General features: G+C 35.5%; 1 protein-coding gene across 1 annotated transcript in view; it reads right to left on the bottom strand.

Annotated features, from left to right (window-relative positions):
- LOC145681390 (glycine receptor subunit alpha-2-like) overlaps positions 1-22787 on the bottom strand; it is an 86622-nt gene that overhangs the window by 46175 nt on the left and 17660 nt on the right. The window contains exons 2-4 of the mRNA XM_081753041.1: positions 21806-21888; positions 6175-6324; positions 2145-2343 (exon numbers count right to left, since the gene is read on the bottom strand). Coding sequence (XP_081609167.1) covers positions 2145-2343; positions 6175-6324; positions 21806-21888 — 432 coding nt within the window. The remainder of the gene's footprint in view (positions 1-2144; positions 2344-6174; positions 6325-21805; positions 21889-22787) is intronic.

A 22787-nucleotide genomic window follows, 5' to 3' on the forward strand; every position in this document is an offset into this window, starting at 1 on the left:
GCGGAGCTTCTAACCCGTTCCTCCTCCTCCTCGTCCTCCTCCTACTACTATTGAGTATTATTTTCAATCTTATTTTAATGAAAAAAGTGTTATGAAAACTTAAAAAAATAGAAAAAATCCTTGGGCCGGGTTTGAACAGATGCCAAAAGTGATTTCCATTACTTGCCCGGTCGACTACGATGGCCGACAGCAGCTGGCGATAGTTTTCTGCTATATGTATGTCAGACTCTTGATGTCCTATCTGTATCAGCCAATAAGATCAGACGATACCTGAAACGCTTGGGATCCGCGAATATGCTTGTAGTGATTTGACACTAGTACGGTAATCCTGCTCTTGTAAATATAAAGTATAGCTTCCCTATATTGTAAAGAAATTCTTCGCCAGCGAGAATTAATATCTTAGTCAGTCCATTTTGATAAGGACTCACTAATTTTAACCCAAAATAATACCATTTTCTTGTGATGGCCTATTGTAAAACTGTACTGTGTAAATATACCCATACTTTTCTTTTCTTTTCTTTTCACGAATAATGTTTGCTTATGCTTATCTGAAATTAGAATTATCAAAGATGTTTTGAAAAGAAATGTTTGAAATCGTTGTAAACATACATATAGCAAAACGACGTACAGTTCTTTATTAGCTATCCAGTTAAGAATGCAAATTGAGAAATATTACTGTATAACTTGCTCTAGTGACTGTTAAAAAGAATTTTTCATGAACATGATCATTTCTTTGGCGATTTATGTGGAAATGAGAGTTCAATTTACATGTGAAGGGAATTGTCACCTTGAAAATATTGATCACATCCATCTCAACAAATAACAGAATGAAAAAAGAAATTCTTTATTGCCAGCTACATACTTTTAGAAGATTAAAATCCACTTTAAGGTAACTCACATGAACACTGTAGCAATATTAAAATAATTTGTTTGTGGAAAAAAGTAAACAGAGATTTTTAATTGATGTCAAGCATAATTTCGTGCTACTGGTATTAATTTTCGATATTTATGAAAGGAAAAAGATGAATTCCACTTATAAATGAGGACTTCTATTTTAATAGTGAAATTTTGAGAACGTGAAATAAAACATAATACATAAATAAACGTTATGTGCAACAAGCTTTGGGCGTTCAGGGTACATTTAAAAAAGATGGCAATAAATGTAGGTTTACGATTGGCACTTGTTGCCTCACACCGTGGGACAAAGAGCGACAGCTGTCTTATTACTAAGTGCTTATTTATTTTTCCTATTCGATTTCCGGCGCGAGTTCATGTGGATCGGACCCCATGTTAAACTGTAAGTTCACGTTTCGTATAGCCTCGCTGCTAAAAGAGACGCTAAACTTAAACTCAACTCAAAACTGACCGCACAATATCAACACAAAAGAGAAATATCGGAGTCGAATCCTGATGTTTCCAAAACCCATGACAACAATATTTGGCTTGCCCGTGTAGGAAATTTAGTGGTTTAGGACCTCGAGTCCCCCCACCCTGAAGTTAGTGACTGCGGAACACCTACCAATTAGAATATTAATACTAACAATTTAAAAAAAAAAGTCTCTCTTTGCTCTGAGAACAACATGATTTTTCCTTTTCCTTGTCACTTACAACACAACCTGCCAATAGGTTGCTACTAAATAATAAAACCAAATCTTGTAAGTATATTTCAATAATAGCACTTGCAAATATTTAAATACTAATATGTACAGTATGTATGGTGAGTTATTAATACTTTCATATTGTGAAAGAAGACGTTTGGTTTGCTTTTACTATGTAAAAACCTTGTTCCACTGAAAAAATAATTAACCCTTATAGAAATACTTGCTGTCCATATCGCTGATACAAAAAGGGTTTTCTGGGTGAAGAGCGATAATAATTTTGGAGTTAAGAGTTGGCAATATCGATAATCTGTATCTGAACTTCTGCAAACTTGTTTCTATAATCCAGTTCTATCATTCAATAGGGGAACGATTATTTTTAATGCGTTACAGAAAAGAATCTGATAAATATTTTACGTTGTGTAAAAAAATCAATACATCTAATGAACGGAAAACGAATAAAAGGTAAAGAAAAAAATGTTAGAAGAAAATGCGAAACTTATTCTGTATGTTGAATAAAACGAATCGTACTTTTTCTTTAATTACCTGACTGTATCGAACATAGTGACTAAACTGAGCAATGTAGTGACAAGAAGCACCATTCGACCTGGCACCACTTCTGGTATAATAACAAATCCTCCCCAAGACATGACTACGAATAAAGAACTTGGAAGGTACGTTTCTAGGAGATGGCTTCTAATTTCACGACTCAGATCTATGATAAGTCTTGCCGTTGAGTGATTACCTATTAAAGAGAAACAAAATTAGTTACAATACATGAATATATACTACATAAATACACAATACATAAATACATACCTAGGTAGAATAATGATTTCAGGACACCAGGGCCGAATCAATATGTTCATTTGCCCCCGGCGGGAAAGAGAAAAGTTAGGCCCCCTTTCAAATGTTTAAAATAGCAATAACATCTGCATCTGACAGGTTTAAGATCATTATAAAAGTTTATTAAATTTTAAAATTAATAAAAGGGAAAATTTATAGAAGGGAAAAACGTGATTTTTCCACGAGACGAATTTAAAGTCATGTTACATTTATCAGCTATGAGGTTTTCGACTTAAGCTTTATATTACTGAAAAGAGTAGGTAAAATTGCCTATAGATCAATAATAATAATAATAATAATAAACTTTCTGGGTTAAAAGAATTACAAATAAACACTGGATCATTTATCCTTGAAGTACAGATATACTCACCAATGACGACGCCACAGGAAGCAAGGGGCGGGCGCTCATTATGGCTACGTCTATCCGCTAGACATGTATTGAATGTAGGTCCAGTACTTTTTCATTATCCCTTGGGTGTGATACACACACACACACACAAAAAGCTACCTCCAAAAAATATCTGTCCCTTCGCCTGGCCCCCGAAGAAATTAAAGCCAGCGCCGTCACTGATGCACACTGACTTTAAAGTCGCAAATCATTTTATTACTTGAATTTTATTAGTTGATGTTAAGGAAATGTGATATACAGTGTGTTTGAAAAAGAACTCCCTAGTTTTAATGTTTTCTAGAATCTGTACAAAGTGACATACATTATTCTAGTTTGTGGTGTTTGATTCATCAACTCTCCAAGTTTGGCTCCTCTGCAGTTGGCAGGCCTGCTTGACCTTGAGACGGCACCAGTTCTGCTTTTCCCCCTCTGTACACTCAATTTCCAGGAAGGTGGATAGGCAGGGCTGGCCCAATACCTTGGCCACCACGAAGCCCAGACTTAACCCCACTGGACCTTTTCTTTTGGGGTCACATAAAAAATGTTGTGTTCAGTGAAAAGATCAGAGACATCAATCATTTACGGGAAAGAATCGTTGCGGTGGTTGGGACAGTTACAGCTGAAATGTTGGTGAATACGTGGCGAGAAGTGGAATGTCGTCTCGACGTGTGCAGGGCCATTAATGGATCCCACGTTGAAGTCTACCAACATTAAACAAAACTTGAAGGATTCCTCTTTCATGATATGTACTTATTGGTGTAAGTTTTCATCCATTTCCCAATTAAATTTATACTTAAAACTAGAGAGTTCTTTTTCAAACATCCTGTATAAAAGAAATACACTCTAGATACAATGAAGGTCCAATTATACTGATTAATGAGTTTCGAATGTAATCCCGATATGTATAAATCCGGGTAATAGGGAACATAATCAAAAACACATTATGTTCTGAGACAAAACAAGAGTTCTAGGAAACCTAAAAATGGATCAAAAGATTGCGATCTTAGACAATAACTAGTTTTTGAGTCAGAGGCCACGAAATTTTTGAACGGTCCCTAAATCGAGTTTTCGTATTTCTACGGAATAAGCACACTATACTGAGTTAACTGATAGTTTGAGTTTGCTATATGTAGTTCTCCAGGTATAAGGCCTATAAGAAAAAAAATGATTGAAATATATTCGATATTTTTGATTCAAAAATCTCTAAAATTGCTCTCGTTTAAGAAAAAGGTCGGCTTAATGTATATTGAAAATATCATTTTTAGTACAAATATTGGAAAAGTACAGAATATTTCAATTAAATGTAAATGTAAATTTAAGGTAGGTTTAAATAGCAATTTCAAAGTTTTTTTTTCTTTTTAACAAAAGAAATAAATACTGTTTGGATTTCAGTAAGTTATTTTTAAATGTATTGAAAGTAGGTTTTTGAAAATTTCCTATATCGATGAGAATAATTGGATATCCAGATGGCTAGAGTTGGGTAGGGCTGCCATATTCTGAAATTCGAAAATGCATACATACTTGCATTTGCCTAACGCGTCATCTAAACGTTAACTTTCGAAAGAGAATGTTCGGTTTATATTTTAGTTTGAAGTTCACTTTTAACAGACTATGAAAAATATATTGAAATCCATGCTGGTTTTACCTAAATATATTTTTCAGTAGATCTGATCTTTCTTTTGATAATTCCTTCTTTGCATACAAATTGCAAAACATACCGTAAAGAAGTCTCAAATTGAATTGACAAAACACTTGAACTTAGAAAATGCGGAGAAATCAAGGACTTTCGGAAAATATATGCGTACGGAAATTTTTCTCTCAAAATGTGGACATGTCCGCATAAACGCTGACGTAGCAAAATGATGACAAAAACTCAGTCCTTCCTACCCACACTCTTCTCTATAATAAAACAAACATTCTAAAGTGATTCTTCGACATTTTGATGTAAGCATAAGCATATCATCAAAGTTAATATTGTGTCCAATATCTCATATTCGATGTTAGTTAAAATTAGGTGGTTTATTTGTGATTGTGCCATACTGATTTTTAATTCATTGTAGTATTTTCGTTTTAGAAAATAAACGCGTATTGCATTCGCTAATAACAACCATCGAAAGAAAAATGTTTTAGTTTGAAAATGATAAATCGACGTAACTATTTTTTTTTTTTTGAAATATAAGTTCTTTTCTGAGTATTTTTATAAAATAATTTCTATTAACTAATATTAAGAAACAAGGGAAAGAGGCTCCTTAAATATTCGGGCCCCCAGCGGTGGTTGGGCTTACATTTACCTCAAGATGACCCTACAAGAAATCCTTCCTGGTAACGTTAAATTCAGTATTTCATAGTGGGTGGTAATTCGTTGTTGTGAGGAGGAACTATTTTGAAAAGTAACACTATTTCTTGATTTTCTAAGGAATGCATTTTGAGAATAGCGCAGCATACATTATTATAGCTACAAATATAGTGTTTTGTTGCAAACCTCTTCTGATAGTGTCATATATGTAGACAGCATATTAATATATTTTCATTTTGTTATTTATACACGAAGAAATTTGTTTCATAAGCGAATGGGACACCAAATATAATGCTTTGTGATAAAATTGATCCCTTAGTTCTTTTTATCGGATATATGGCAGTGAACTTATATTTTACGAGTAAATGAAAAGCCATGACGGAATTTAGTTGTTGATAGCAGTTTAACATATCTTTCTACAGATCAGTAGTCAGACCCATGGCCCGGTGACAAGGATAGTTGCGTAACTCGGACAGACCCATGAACCAGAATGACACGGTGACAGAGTGTGAAACATTGTCATAGAAACACGATTCTCTCCAGTCTATTTTCTACTAAATCTATAATTTTCTTTCTCGCTTGTTGTTTAGGTCTCTCTGTGTGTATATATTGCACTGAAAGGTAACTACAGTTTTATCAGTATAAACGTGTGATACACACAGAATCACAGAAAATATAGCTTACATGTTTTTTCTTATGGGAGATCGTCGAAGTTTAATCGAGTGAATCTGTAAAACGTGTCATTTAGAATCTGAAAGATATCGCTAAGCAGAAATAATTTCTTTGAACTACCTACCAAAATTTTTGAAATAAACTGCAAGATGTTTATAGCAGTATATTTATTTTACATGACTTCGAGGAAATAGTATTACTTCTTATTATTTTCTACGATTTTTTTAAAAACACTAATCTACTAAAAATTACTTTCTGGAAAATTTCAATAATTAAATTTAAAATTAACGAAATTTCAAATTGACTAATCATATTTTTTTTAAAAACGTATTAACTAGAAAACTGGTACAAGATAAAGAGAAAAAAAATCTTACCTTCTCCGTAGTAAACAACTTGCATTTCATCGTCCGGGTGGAAGTTTACAACGTATTTTGGCAATCTGTACCCGTCTTCAAAGCCACTTGGAAATGATAATGGGGGATCATTTCTCCATTGAAATTTCATTTCATTAATAGTGTATTTGTCTATTGAAATAATAATAAATAACACCATTGTATTGAAAGCATCAATACAAAAAATTCTAATTTGAATTAAATACAGTATTATTTCAATGCTTAAACATTAATACATTCTAATATTATACACTAGAAAAAAAATAAAGATATATTATTATATTAGTTTCGTCATATCTAGTTAAACTGTCACCACCACTTTCTAAGTTCTTTATCTATTTATTATCCAACAAATTAACTGCTGGCCATATCTTGCGAATTATTTCTCTAACATACGTAGGGCCAAGTGGGGTAATTGTGAAACGGAAAACCATACTTTTCAGTGTAAAGCAAATTGCTTGGGTTAGAAACATGAAAAAAACACACTATTACAGACATGTTCAAATTATTAGATTCAACATTCCGTTTCTGAATATTTTACTGTTCTCCCAATATTACGTGAGAAAATACGTTCGAACTTATTCCAAATTACTACTTTGTAACTTTGTCCTAATTTCTAGTGGGTGTGGCATATGCTTTTCAATATCAATAAAACAAATGCGTACGTAACATTTAAATATAATTACTATAAAGTGTGTATATCCAAATTGGAAACAAAAAAAGAAATGGAATACTTACAAGAAAATTATCTCTCACACAAAGATTAATATTTCTTATGAAATCCCGTATTCTTTGTTAAGTCTCTTATCCTTTGTGGCATCCTATGCGCGAGTTTAGCATATTTTGCCTTCAATTCAGCATCGTGATACCACAAATTGTTGATCTCGTTGATCAATTGAAGTTTGGTTCTGATGTGCTTCTTCTCTAGCTTTTCTTTCTTGGAGCTCTAAAAGTTTTCAATCGGGTTCATATCAGGACTAGTGCCTGGCCACGGAAGAACACTAATTTCGTTGTCCTCAAAGAATTTTGTTACAGCTTTGGCCCGGTGGCATGGGGCTCCATCATGTATAAAGATTAATTGTACGTCATCAAACCAGAGTGCAGTCTGGGAAAGCAATTCTTCTTGAAGAACTTGTATGTATTAGTCGTGCTTCACTGTTTTCCAGGCCCGAAGACAGAGATCACACCCCAGACCATGACTGAAGTAGGATACTTCACGGTTTATTAAAGACATTCCAATTTGAATTCCTTCCAGGTCAACGTCGCACATATTGTGAACATTCATCAGACACAAAGATATATATGATTCATCACTGAAATACAGTATTCTCCAATCGTCAGCAGTCCAATATTCTAGGCCTCGTGCCCATTCGAGGGGCTTCTTTGCCATGAATGAAGTAGACTCTAATTTTTGTTTTCTTTCTTGACCGGTGCTTTTATTCCCTCAGCCCAAAGAATCTTTCGAACACTTTCAGGCCACATGTCTGCGTCATACTCAGCCACTTTTATGCTTAAGACTATTAGAAGTTGCACTTCTGTTTCCCAGAGCCAATCTTCTTTAGTTTTCTGATACCTCTTAGCGATAGCTTTGGTTTTCGCTCACACTTGCCAACCCTATTTTTGCTCTTGTTCATTTCAACAGAGATTCTACTCATAGAATTTTGTTCTATACCAGGTCTACTAGCAATGTATCAGTGTATATCTTATTTCCATCTAAAGTATTTTGTTAACTTCTATTTTACGCGGAGAAAGGTCTTTTGCTTTTCCCATTATGCTGCAATTACAGGACTATACAAAATAAAAGATTAATACACGAAACAAGTCACAATCATTTTAAACTGGCCCATTCGAACTGTTGAACGCTTTGAATGTCGTTAACTTGTTACGACAGCAACCACAACACTTTAGACTGTAATTTGTTGATAGGAACCATAATAGCTATCTATAACTGAAACACCACTTTCAGAATTCCTCCGACAGCAACCACAACACTTTAGACTGTAACTTGTTGATAAGAACCATAATAGCTATCTATAACTGAAACACCACTTTCAGAATTCCCCCCCTCCCCTTCAGTAATACCATCTGCTGTTCAACTGTACAGTAAACAAATGAAGCATCCTTTATTGGTGGTTTAACCATTAAATTAAATGTTCTAGAACTCTGAAATCATGACTCCTACAATCAATTTTGCATTTTTCGAGCGTGAGTCTAATAATTTAAATACGTCTGTACAATACACAAACATCTTTGAAAGTAACACAGAAGCTTTTCGTTATTACATGTAGTTTTCCTAGAAAAAAAAAATGAAAACATGTGTTTCAAAATAGCCCCTGCATGGGGCTATTTTGAAACAGCAATGGGGCTATTGTGAAACATCCACATAACTTACAGGATTGAAGACTAAAGAATACTGGCTGCTATAATAACATGATTTGGGTGTAATGTTTCACTGGATTTGGTTGAGCTGCTACACCGACGCCATCTTGAAATCCAATAGGCAATGTCCAAGAATACCCTTTTGGCACAAAAATGAAAAAGATTTTGGTAGATCTGACTTTGATATTGTAAACCGGGATAGAGCATCTATATGTGGGAGTACTTCCAGTGCATGATCGTCATTTTGAAAGGCGCCATATTGAATCGCGGTCAAATATGATAAATAGCAAGGGGGTCGTGTGGGGTATCAAATAGCACTGGAATTTACTTCTGAATCCATTTCCGTAATTAAAGTTTACGTATGTGTTTTCTCTTCAGAGTTAAGAGCTCTCTCGCCCACAGGAACATATAAAAACTGTGCGAGTTAGATTTGTGTTATGAAACACGGTCGTGCGAGCAAATGCAGGGTTTCAACTAATGCAGTAGTAGTCACTTGATCTCCAATAGCCATTATACCAATCAGATCTTGAGCCTAGTGAGAGAAATCGTTAATTAAATTGAAATGAATGTAGTGAAAAATGGAATAGCAGCACTAACAAATTATACATATTTCAAAGTGGGGTGGAATAGACTGGTGGTCGATGAAACACATGTTTAATAGTACTGATGAGCAGATAATACCAAATTTATTGTTCGGATATATATTAGAAAATCCACTATAATCAGTAGGTCCACGTCTTCTTTAGCGTAGGAGGCATAAATGTGGGATGTTGAACTCAATCAAACCAAAAGTCTATTTTAGGCAATTTTACATCGTCCATTATTGTGTTAAGTTTTCTTCTCCAATCTTGAAACCTTACACAAAGACCATCATTGTTGCAGAATATTGCGTTCTTTTCCAATACTCATACTTGACAACCTATAATTTACCGTGCATATTACGAAGTTAAAATACTTTAATGTATTTATTGTCAGTTTATCTAAATACAATCGATTTCTCGCTGACGCAGTGAACAATGAAGGGACTTAAATTATCAGTTCACAGCCTATTCTTAGAATATACATCTGGAAACTTAGAATTCTATTTTTCTTGAGTCTGTTCTGCTATTAGTGATAAGAGAATGCATACATACCTGCCAAGAATAGATGGCAATAAAGATTATTACAAGATTCAATTTCAAGTTGCAATCCATAAAACAAACCTCTTTCTTGCTTTTTCCTTCAATATTAAATAATTAAATATCTGCATCTTCCCACCTTTAACGATAAAACACTCGCTTAAAAGGGCAAGACTAGTTTTCATATCAAAACTGTGATAAATAACTAATTGTAACAGGTGTTTCGAGGATTTATTTATTATTTAAATCACGTACTTGACAACTCAAGAAATTCATTTTGGGACTTGTTTTCATGTGCTTTAACACTCACAATGATATATACTGATCTTTTTTTTTGTGTTTGAGATATTCTATGGGAATGTGGTGAATTCCCCCAATATTGTTACTCTGTATTATTAAAAACTAACAAAGTAGTAGAGTTATTAGTTCTCTTGACTTTAGACTATTGTTTAGGGTTTTAAGACACAGCACGCAGAATTTAGAATGTTTCCTACAGGCAATTGCAACATGGGTGTGCAGTGAGGTGTGTCTCCGAATGACAAACGGTAGTAGTACAGAAAATTTGGTTCGGGTCAGTGAAGCCATATCTAGCATCATGGTGCTAGATCTAGCATAATTTACATGCATTTAGCATCTAGCTTCTTGATTTTAGCATCCTGGCCAAATCTAGCATAATTTCATTCTTCCCTCTGGTGAACAGAAAAAGAACGAAAATTTAGATGGTTCAAGGACAGTCTGGAATTATTATTCTTAGTTGAAGCGATGGTTGGAGCAATGAAACCAGTCTATTTATGCGGTTATAATTTATTGTTGAATTCAGAGAAATGTCCAAAAATAGCAAAACGTGACTCTACAAAACATATTTACTTACCCATAGTTTTATTACTGTCAACTCAAACCTGAATGTGTGGTTATCTGGAATGTTTCTGTCCCTTTCAATTTACAACTTGAGAGGGGACGGATATGAGCGTCAGAGGATAGCTAGTAATATACTAAAAGTAATGCTTCAGAGCTGTGTCGGAAGCGGCATGTTGTGTATATGTTTTTTAAAATGTTATCCATTCATAAAATATAAATTCGACCTTCTCCCCTATAATGTGTCATTTACCAATTTATTTCATTATCAGTCCTGACAGCGTCATATTAGTTTTGTACATGAATACAGTTGAAACACTTCATTAAAATAATGAATATAAGTAGGGGCGGGTCTTTAAAATTAGTTAGGAAAGATAATTTGAAAATCTGGCATAATTTACAAAAATCTAGCATAATTCAGATCCGTGTTTGGCATCATCGCGAGTCTCAAGTGTGGCAACCCTGGTGCGGGCAGGCGTGTGACGTTCGGTACGAACGCATTTGTTGGACCAGTGAAACATTCGTTCCGTGCATAAAATGCAAACAATTAATCCGATAAACGTAGTCAACATCAGTGAAGCCATATCTAGCATCTTGGTGCTAGATCTAGCATAATTCATACGCATTTAGCATCTAGCATCTTGACTTTAGCATCTTGGCCAAATCTAGCATAATTTCATTCTTCCCTCTAGAGAACAGAAATAGAGGGAAGAGGGTATGAGCGTCAGGGGACCACTAGTAATAAACCTCTAAAAGAAATGCTTCAGTGCTGTGTCGGAAGCGGCATGTTTTGTATATATTTCTTAAAATGTTATCCATTCATAAAATATAAATTCTCTCTTCCTCCGCTGATTCTCTTTCCAATACAGAGAACCGATTCTTTAAATGAAGAAAGAACCCTGAACCCTCCCCGAAAATGCTAAAAGCAATGATGCGTGCACATGACAAATCTGTAGATGAATCAAATAATGCAGATACATGGGAAGATGATGAGGAAGTTTGTTTGAGGAAACAGTGTTTGATGCAGAGAAAGTCCACCAGATGTAAACAGATTTGAGAGGTTCATATTTGTGTACGTGTACGTGTATATGTGCTTGTTTCTGAGTATTTATACGTATGCCTTGTTATATTAATATCCACTAGATTAAGTGAAAATATAAAATAGATTTGATGGCTGTCATTTCACGTCATCTCGGTAAGTCATTATTTTTTAATATTTAATGATATTAAATTAGGTTATAGTGTAGAGTCGCTTTCAGGAGCAAAGCTCTACAAGACGCAAACTTACAGCTTAACGTCGGATTTGAAACACATGAGCTCCTACCGGGAATTACTCTCCGTTCACAAAAGACGCATACTCTAACCACATAGCAACAGGGAGCTCAACATTTAGTAATATGTATATTAAGTTGTAAAATTGCATTTGTATAACTTTCACTAATATAATCTTCACAATGTGAAGCCTTCGCAAGGCACGTTACGTTGTTTAAAAACAAAGCCCATCTCTTATGTTTTAGTCTCGGGTTGGACTGAGGGATGATAGAAATTCGAATTAGATGTTTTTATTTTATTTTGTTCAGTAATCTCCGTGTCTAATAAGAATGCCCCCTGGCTCACGAAAATGTATACGTAATATAGCAAACCACCAGACATAATATAGCAACCATGGAGATGCTCCCCTAGAAAATTTTCTTCGGGCGCCCATGTCTGGAGGTACACTATTTCGCAACTCAGTGGATACGATGTGAATGTATTTAAAGTCTACTGATTTACCCATGAAACTTAAATTTTGTAAAAATATTTTCTGTGAATACTAACCTGAGGATAACATTCTTTTAATTCGATCACTAAAGGGATTTGTTGTTGTTGTTGTTTCCGCAAAGTCGTTGTTGTCTGAAGTTTCCAGAAATGTTTCCCCAGGCTGCCAGGCTGTTAACAAGGCAAGTTTTTTTTTCTTTTTGAGAAACGGATCCTCCAGAAACTTTATTTCGGGGGTACTTAGGGAAGGTATATGTATGTATGTATACATAACAGGGGCAGGTCTTTAAAATTAGTACGGAAAGATAATTTGAAAATCTGGCATAATTTGCAAAAATCTAGCATAATTCAGGCCCGTGTTTGGCATAATCGCGAGTCTCGAGTGTGGCAACCCTGGTCAACATTTTAAATCAAGCAGTGGTGGGAAAATATAGTGTCGTGAGTGAGAATGGGGTAGAAGATAAGACATTTGCAGGTACATTGCTTGTAAAATGATATAAGCAAATATGAGCAAATATGATGGTAACGTTTCTCTAACAGTTAGTGACACATTAGATGTATACATTGACACAGAGAGTGAGCATGAATATTCGACAAACGAAATGGATTTGGAACAGATAACTAGTCCATCAATTAGTGACAGTGAGCCTTCTACGAGCGAGTTTGAGATGTCATCTCCAAGCCGGACCAAATCTGTACGTGTAACAGAAGCTGTCGTTAACAAATACAAACAAATTCAGGAGCAGGTTGCATTATTGAAAAAGAATGCTAAACGTAACACCATTGCAGCTGAAGCGAAGAATTTCAAATGCAATACGACGTTTGTGTATAAGGCTTTGAAATTCCATAACAAACCTCCTCACTCTCATGTCATGTCACTACTAAAATACGAAGTACTAAAGACGTTCAACCTAATCGCACTAAAGGACTTACGGTACATGATTATCATTTAAAAGCGTGGATGTTACTGACAGCGAGGGTGGTTTCATTAACAAACTTGAAAAAAGCACACAGGATTCGCTCACGAATGATTACTCAATTTGTAACGAAGAAAGATGAAAACGAAGGTGAATTACTTGATAATGCCCAAAATTTTGTGATTAAAATTCAGCGGCGTAGCGTAAAGTAACGCCGGTATGCCCGGCATCCCCTGTTAATAAGAAAAAGTACGTATTTCATTATAAATAAATTGTTAACTTTCTATTATCACAAGTATTTGCACTGCAATGTTCTGAATGCCCTCTCTCGCCTTACTTTGATAAGAGGAACCTACGCATGCGCGTCATTCAGCTGCACATTTTCTGTCTTTCCTCCTATCGTATGCTATGTTCCTTGGGCTTCCGGGCCTACTGCAAGCATCGGGATTTTCGTCTGCTTTCTGTCGAATGCGCATGCTCAACTACTTACTTTCTCACTCCTCCTCACCCCTTGCAACTCTACATTTTGCTTTAGATATAAGCTGGCATATTCTTAAGTATTTCCAACTCCATCTGTTTTGAACTAAGCTATAGTTTCCGTACGAGCGCTAACGTCAAGGAAATAGAACAAAACAGAAATGGCTACTTCAATGCCTCTTTGAAGCATGTCGGTTATGTAAATAATAATATAAAAATAGTTATGCTTTAATCGTAATTATAATCGTAATTAAAGGCAAACTATTAATCTTCATCATAAATAAATAGTATGCCCAGCGGCGTAGCCAGAAACTCTTTGAGGGAGCTCACACCACCATAAATATAAAGCATTCTGCAGAATCACTGTCACCGATCTGATAGGTCATGAGAACCAGCACTCCCCACTCCTCGCAAAGATTGCTTGGGCCCTTCAATCTCTGGATATCTGGCAATGAAATAGACACACAGGAACAGACTCCCTGAGTTATTTTAAGTGTTTTCTATTTGCATCTTCAAATGCTATACGTATACACTCAGGCCATATTCACGAACGGGCGTCTGAGTTCCGGACCCAAGATGACAAATTTCTAGGCCCGATATATATTTAAAAAAAATAAATAAAAAAAGAACGAGATTGAAGTATGGTATGCGGAGAAAGAAGCTGCCCACGAGAAATAAAGGGAATTATACTGAAAACAATGTTCATAAAACAGTGGGGCGGAATTTTCTCGTCACAACGCAGTGGTAGGGGGCCGCGGTGGCTCAGTGGTAGAGCGTTCACCTCTGGTGCTTGGGGTCCCGGGTTCGATCCCAGCCCCCGCCAAGTGAACTTTGTGGTGGACAAACACCGTGTGCGTGGGTTTTCTCGGGGTTCTCCCGTTTCCTCCCACTTTCTTCATTCCACCATTTCATCCATTACTCATCATCACCGTCTCCTTTAGCCTAACCGGCATAACCGTGGGACGTAAAACTCAAAGATTTCATTTCATTTTCAACGTAGTGGTAAGAAGGGGCTGAGACAATTGCATATTGGCTTCTAACGTAATCCTCGCAATTAGTTCTGTATGCTCCACTAGGCCACCAAAGAGGGTGGCCTGCCCTCCCTAAATTTTTCATAATCCTATATTTCCCCTCGTAATAGCTATACATTACTGATTTCAGCACTATTGTATCACACAAGTGACTAACTTTGGCATTCCCATTTCGGAATACTACGCTACGCTACTGTTAAAATTAATAAAATAATACATGAGAAACCGTACAACAGTGAATGCACCTTTAATAATGATCAGTCTAGGTTTGAGTACGAAATGACCTCTGGTAGAACTCTGTCAGAAATAGGTGAGAAACATACTACAGCAGTCGTTCAGTCTTTGGCCTCAGTCTTCCACGCATATATTATTCAAATTCACATTTCCCCAGTACGGCTAGGCACACACACATACATGTTTCCAGGAGCCTAAAGGCGTGTTCGGACCCAAAGTGAAACAACAGTTAGCTAGACAGCAGCGTTGCCAGACTCACAGCTCGGAATTATTCCAAAACCTGATCGAAATTATGCTAGATTTGGTCAAATTATGCTAGATCCTCATAATTACTAATTCAGTAGTTTTAAAAGAAAAAAACGAAGTTGAGATACGATAACGTAACTTAAAATACGCAGAGCGCAAGAATGCGTGGGTAGAACTCAATACTTCACGCACCAAAGCTTTAAGTCAACTAAACTAGTGCAGTCGTTGCTAGACTCAATGGCGTATATATCATATAAATTAATGCAAAGTGCTTGTTTACATATTTTGAAAGAAAATTACCTCGCAGCATAAACGGAGTTGGGAATTGTCTGCTGGGGGGCAGATTTTTGGTCGGTCTCAGAAGACCTTTCATTTCAGGAATAAAAATGGTCATGAAGTCAGAAATAAATATGGTGAAGCTGTCAAAAAGTTGGGGGAAGAATGACCCCCTATAGCTTCGCCCATGCCTCGCAGTTAGAGGAAGGACTAGAAAACCCTGGGTGGAGCCAAAAAAAAAAAAAGCCGTTTCTAACTTGCTTCGGAAAATAAGACTGCCTGTATGGTTTACCGACTGTATGAATCAATGGGAGAGGATACATTTCTGCCGTTCTTTTTCTTCCCACGACCAGCTTCTTTCTCATCTCCAGGTTTTGCGGCTTTTTGATAAACTTGCTGAAATTATGCTAGATTTGGGCAGGATGTTAAAAGCAAGATGCTAAATGCTAAAAGCATGCAAATTATGCTAGATCTAGCATCATTATGCTAGATCTGGCAACGCTGCTAGACAGACACTTTTCAACATTGATATTGATGCGAACAAATCAACTAAACTCACTCGCGAACACGTCAAACGGTGGCTAAAAGACGTGTTTATTCCTGATGTGAAAGAGGATTCTCTGCTGTTGCTTGACTCGTGGAGTGGACAGACGGGTGAAGACGTGCAGAATTTGTTACATGGGAAAAACATTCGTGTTGAAGTTATATCCCCAATGACCACCAAATTTATTCAGTCTCTTGATGTATACTTTTTTGGCAATATAAGCTGGTAATTCGGAGACTTGAGGATTATTTTCGACATAAATTCATTGTTTGTGGTACACCGAACAAGATATATGACAGAATTTTCATAATGAAAATGCATTCTGTTGTGTATCCAATTTTGTGCGTCAGTCCTAAAGAATATGCTTGCATATGCATGGCAGAAATGTGGGTAGTAGTTGATTCATTTACAAATGTTCTGGAGACTATGTTGCAAGTAGAAAATAGTGTCTGTGGTCATGAAGATTGTGACGAAATTGCACTTGTTAAGTGTTTGTACTGCTCCATGATGCTGTGACCTAATCACTTCGTTATGGATCTCCATCATCACAACTGAAGAGCAAAAGGTTAGTAGGTTAATATTTGCTTATGTGCACCAGTTTATATTATTTTTCTCATAATTTTTCTATTAATTTTCTAATAACTTCAAGACATATGTGCAGTTGCACATAACTTATATTACAGCATTTAAATGCTATGCATAATCGCAACACACACAGTCTCATATATCTAGCGCACTTCGAAATAGCTATAATTTGTTACACTGCCACTATTCCATTTTTCACTACATCCATTTCAATTTAATTAATGATTTCTCTCATTAGGCTCAAGATCTGATAGGTATAGTGGCTATTGTAGATCAAGTGATACTACTGCATTAGTTAAAATCCTGCATTTGCTCGCACGACCGTGTTTCATAACACAAATTTAACTTGCACGGTTTTTATATGTTCGTGTGGGTGAGAGAGCTCTTAACTCTGACGTGAAATTCCAGTGCTATTTGATATCCCACATGACCCCCTTGCCATTTATCATATTTGACCGCGATTCAATATGGCGCCTTTCAAGATGGCGATCATGCACTGGAAGTACTCCTACATATAAATGTCCCATCCCAGTTTACAACGTTGAAGTCAGATCTACCAAAATCTTTTTCATTTTTGTGCCAAAAGGGTATTCCTGGACATTGCCTATTGGATTTCAAGATGGCTTCGGTGTAGCAGCTCAACGAAGCATTTGCACATCGAGTGACTATCACTATGTTACTTAGCATCTAGAACTAAATCCTGTCACTAACTTTCATCAAAATTCAACTCCCACGGTTTATGGACCTTCCTTGTTAGTATAATTATCTCTGATAGTTACTCGGTTATTCCATATTAAAAAATTAAATGAGTAATAACTTGTAGTTTTGGTACTTATTTTATCAGTAATAACTTTGCAAATGATGATGGGGAGCAGGCTTGGAGTTAAGAAAAAATATTTTCATGTTCTGTCCTCACCAAAAATTCCTTTGTTTCCATAAAAAGCCGCATATCACGCAGAAAACATCAATTATAAAATATACCGTTTTCGTGATTGAACATGATCCCATTAAACGCGGAAAAATAAAAAGAAGATGAACCTGCTGAAGAAGAAACATAGGCACATTCCTGTTGCATAATATGTAAAGGTCCAAGAATATCATGTTCGCATTCGAGTAACTACAAGCAGTTCTAGGTTTTACACTTCAAACACATCAACAATCTTTTCAAAAAGCACTTACTGTATATCTATCACCAGACATTACCATTGCGAAACTAGGCAAAATTCCAATGATATCCAACTCTTTATTGAATAAAATGTCAGTTTCAACAGGTTTAAACATATTCCTGTTCACATCTGATTTAAGGCCCATAACTTCAAATTCGTCATGTGGGAGGACTCTTAATACCATAACAATACGAGGGGTGTTGTGAAAGTCATGTCTAATTACATCTATTTTTCTTTATTTAGGTGAATGAAAGCAACCTGGCCATAAAGGACAAGCATATTTAAGAAGGTGGACAAGATTTCAAGATAAAATGTCAAGTGTTCGGGTTACCAGTGCCTCCACAAGTGCAGAAGTTGAACAAAACCCAGAAAACACTAATTTAGAACAGAGGCATGTGCTTCGTTTCTTATTTCGTAAGGGCGTGAGTGTTAATGAAATTGATCAAAACTTGTCGGAAGTGTATGGTGATGATGCACTGTCGCATCGATAGGTAACACGATGGATAAGCTCATTTAAGTGTAGTAAAACAAACGTCGAAGATGAGCCTAGGAGTGGTAGACCAAAAACAGCAACTCCACCTGAAGTCGTGGAAATTGTACAAAAATTGGTAATGTCCGCGATCGACGAAAAAAAGATTAGAGAAACAGCGGAGGAAGTAAGTAAGTATTGATATTCATAGTTTTTGGGATACTCTACACCAACACCTTCGGCTCACAAAGGTCTGTTTCAGATGGGTTCCTCACAATTTGAATTTTTCAGAAGCAAACTCTGGTGCAAACATGTCAGAAAACCTTATGGAAGGAGATAACAACTTCTACCAACATGTAGTGACAGGGGATGAAAGATGGGCTCACTGGTATGGCCCAGAATCTAAATAAGAAACCATGCAGTGGAAGCATCAGGGGTCACCAACTCCAAAAATATTCAGGGCAAAGAAATCGGTTAGCAAGGTTATGGTAACTGTTACTAGGACAGGGACTACTTAAAAAAAATTAAAAAGAAAAAAAAAAACAATTGAAGATTTACGCCGAGCAGCTCAGAATAAACGACGCGGAAGTGCAAATCGTCGAATTTTGCTTCTTCGTGACAATGAGTCTGGACACACATCTCATCTTGCGCAGACTGCATCAGAACGGAATGACTCAACTTTTTCTTCTACCCTGCAGTCTTGACCTAGCCCCAAGTGATTATTATCTGTTTCATCATTTGAAAAAAAAAATACCTCAGGGGCCAGCGATTTTCAAGCAACAAACAGGTAATGGATGCTGTGATTCAGTTCTTTGACTCCGAGGAGAAATCTTTTTATGTTGAAGGCATTGAGTCACTTGGAACAAAATGCAGACGATGTGTAGAACTGGAAGGTGATTACTCTGTAAATTATTGCGCTTTTTTTCCCAGCTCATTGGTTTTCTTGTTAGCCCGCCATAGACATGACTTTCCCAACACTCGTCGTATAACTATATATGGTACTATTTCGGCGATATCCTTTAAAACTGGCAAGAACAAAGTATTCTGGTCTAATGCACTCTTTTTCAGGGTCCTCTATTTCGACGAAATGTCGGGTTGTGGATCACCTAAATTATCATTGTCAGAAGATGATGTCAGACAAGCAAGCATTCTTTCGCAAGCTTCAGTAAGATATTCTTCGTCGCTGCTCGAAGAGTCTATTGTTTATTCTTAGATGCCCTTTGACATAGTGGCACTGAAACATCATAGTTAGCGTGCAGTACTTCATATATTTAAATGTTATCAGTTTCTCACGTTTCATAATACCCTCACACAATGTTTCATAATAGTCTCTTGACTTTTGACCCATTTTGACCCTCCACCATGCATCATTTTACACATTACTTACATGGCCTGGAAAGTCCGAAACATCCTCTACAAGAATATATATTTAGTTAGTTAGTGAGGAATTTGGTATACGATATATAACAAAAGCTTGGCAAGGATTTTTTTTTTCGTTGAAAAATTGATGTTTTCAGATTATACATATTTTTTTTCTATCAAAAACTGTCACACTTCAGATATTTGAAATATATGCAATACATATAGCAATAAATTTACTGTCCTGTCGTATTTTTCTTGAGATTTCAAAGTCACAGAGCTCTGAAAAAATATGAATGTTTCACAATTACCCCACTTTTTCGGTGTTTCACAATTACCCTACCTGACCCTATATTCTCTCCTGCGTCACCAATATTAAATTCATGCATGTGAATAAAAGACATGTTTGAGCAAGAAGCTTCCATATGTAGAATTTTGCCACGGTTTGTCCAATGATTTTTACCGATAGTAGTGAATGTTTCCTCTTTACTACAATACTTTGTTGTGAACGTTCAAAAGACGTATAAATGAATAAAAAAATGACATTTTGTATATCAGCAAGTGCTTCTATGCCAAATTTTGTGTCGTAGGGCACGGGCGTTGTTAGCGGGGTCGGAGGACGCGTCCCCCAGATTTTTCCATACTTCCAGTGGTTTGAAAGAATGTTGTAAAACTGATTCGGGAGATAAAATTTTCAAACTTGTGGTGCCTATAATATAACTTATGCACCTACCAATTATAATCATATCAAAAATTATTCCTGTTATCAAAAATACATGCTTCAGAATCCTGCAGTACATCCGCAACAATTTTTATAGAGGTATTTAGTGAGTACTTCAGATTGTATGCCCGTAACCAAACTGCCTGTACAAAAATTGTTGCGTGAGTACCTTAGGATTCTGGAACATGTATTTTTGGATAGAGCACATATTAGTTTCCAAGTAAAGTCTTAACCCGCCTACGGTAGGTCCCATAGTTTTGGAGCTACGAACCTTTGAAGTTCATATTTTCGGCAGCCTACAACTCCGAAAGGAACCATTTGTGCACTCAGGTTGGTCTATACTTTTTGGCTTATTTTGGAGTCAGGAATCACCATCCAAACGTTGTCGGTGTTGTTTTGAAACACCCTGTATTACTAGCAGATTGTCCGTTCTTCGTACAAAAGAATACATTTTATTTTGAACAAAAAGGACTTTGGAGGTTGAATTTGGATGTAAACGGCATCGAACATGTCACTGTTCATCTCAGCGCCGGAAACTATGGATTCGACAGTAATGTCGGCCATTTTTGATTATTTTTAAATATCTCCCCCTCCCTTAAATTGTACTGTCAAAGTGAAATGATATAAACCATCGAAGGCCCGAACCTCATCTATGTTGAAAATTTGATGGAGATGGGTCGGGTGGTTCAAGAGTTATGACGTCACAAACATAGTCAATTTCAATTTTATATTCACTCATTTCCTTATATTCAATTTAATATTCATTCATTTCTTTTATATTCAATTTAATATTCACTCATTTCTTTATATTCAATTTAATATTCACTCATTTCTTTATATTCAATTTAATATTCATTCATTTCTTTTATATTCAATTTAATATTCACTCATTTCTTTATATTCAATTTAATATTCACTCATTTCTTTATATTCAATTTTATATTCATTCATTTCTTTATATTCAATTTTATATTCACTCATTTCTTTATATTCAATTTAATATTCACTCATTTCTTTATATTCAATTTAATCACTCATTTCTTTATATTCAATTTAATATTCACTCATTTCTTTATATTCAATTTAATATTCACTCATTTCTTTATATTCAATTTAATATTCACTCATTTCTTTATATTCAATTTTATATTCATTCATTTCTTTATATTCAATTTTATATTCACTCATTTCTTTATATTCAATTTTATATTCACTCATTTCTTTATATTCAATTTTATATTCACTCATTTCTTTATATTCAATTTTATATTCACTCATTTCTTTATATTTAATTTTATATTCACTCATTTCTTTATATTCAATTTTATATCCACTCATTTCTTTATATTCAATTTTATATTCATTCATTCTCACTCTCAGAAATTAACCATGAACCTTATCCTCTCTGTGCAAAAGAACGGCCATTTCAGCTGAATATTATTTAATAATGTGAATAATAAATTTCTGCTTATACTTACAACTGCTAAAATCTACAGGACATCTTTGTACGTCGAGAGGGTAGAGAGCAAAATCCATTTCGCATTTTATCACAATTGTGGCCCTGTAAAGCATAAAAAAACAAAGAAAATTACTATAAGACACAACCTCCAAGATCACTTATGAAACAAATTATTGACGAGCAAAAATTGTAACTTTATCAAAACGGTTTATAAACAAAGACACTTTAGTTACTAAATTCCTTTCACGTACTTTATATACTGCAAAACTGTCTCACTTTTTTAGGTATCACATTTATCGTTCTTTTTTTTCTATCCTAAAATTAAAAAAAAAAGAGTTTTCAAATATTTACTGATAGGACCGGAAATTAGTTGATTGCTTCGAATCGGGCCTCGAACCCTTGTGACGCGGACAAATAACCTCGATGTTGAAGTCTTTATTAAACCTTAATCAATCAAAAATCTGAAGTGGTCCAACGCTAGAGTGTAATCTACTCTCGGTTGCCAAATGCTTAATATAATGCATTGCAATGTATCGCTTTTGTTGATAGCCCTGTGTTCCTTTTCGTCACGAAAATTCTGTCTCGTCTCGAAAACTAAATTTGTTTCTATTAAAAAAAGCTTCTTCTCATTTTGAATCATATCAGGAAAATTTATCTCGTCTCGAAAATTTAATTTACTTCCATCGAAAAATTGTCTCGTCTCGAACCTCGTTACGAAAATTATGTCTCGTCTCGAACCTCGTTACGAAAATTATGTCTCGTCTCGAAAATTGAATGTTTTTTATTGAAAACGCTCTGTCTCGTCTCGAATCTCGTTACGAAAATTCTGTCTTGTGTCGAATCTCGTTTTAAAAAATTTGTCTTGTCTCAAAAAGTGTATCTATTGCTATTGAAAAAGCTTCGTCTCATTCTGAATGGTGACACGAAAATTCTGTCTCCTCTCAAAAACTGAATTTATTTCTAATGAAGAAGATCTCGTTTGCAATCTTGTTACGAAAATT

Source organism: Thermobia domestica, chromosome 3 (genome assembly GCF_964235325.1).
Source record: "Thermobia domestica chromosome 3, izTheDome1.hap1.1, whole genome shotgun sequence".
NCBI lineage: Eukaryota > Metazoa > Arthropoda > Insecta > Zygentoma > Lepismatidae > Thermobia > Thermobia domestica.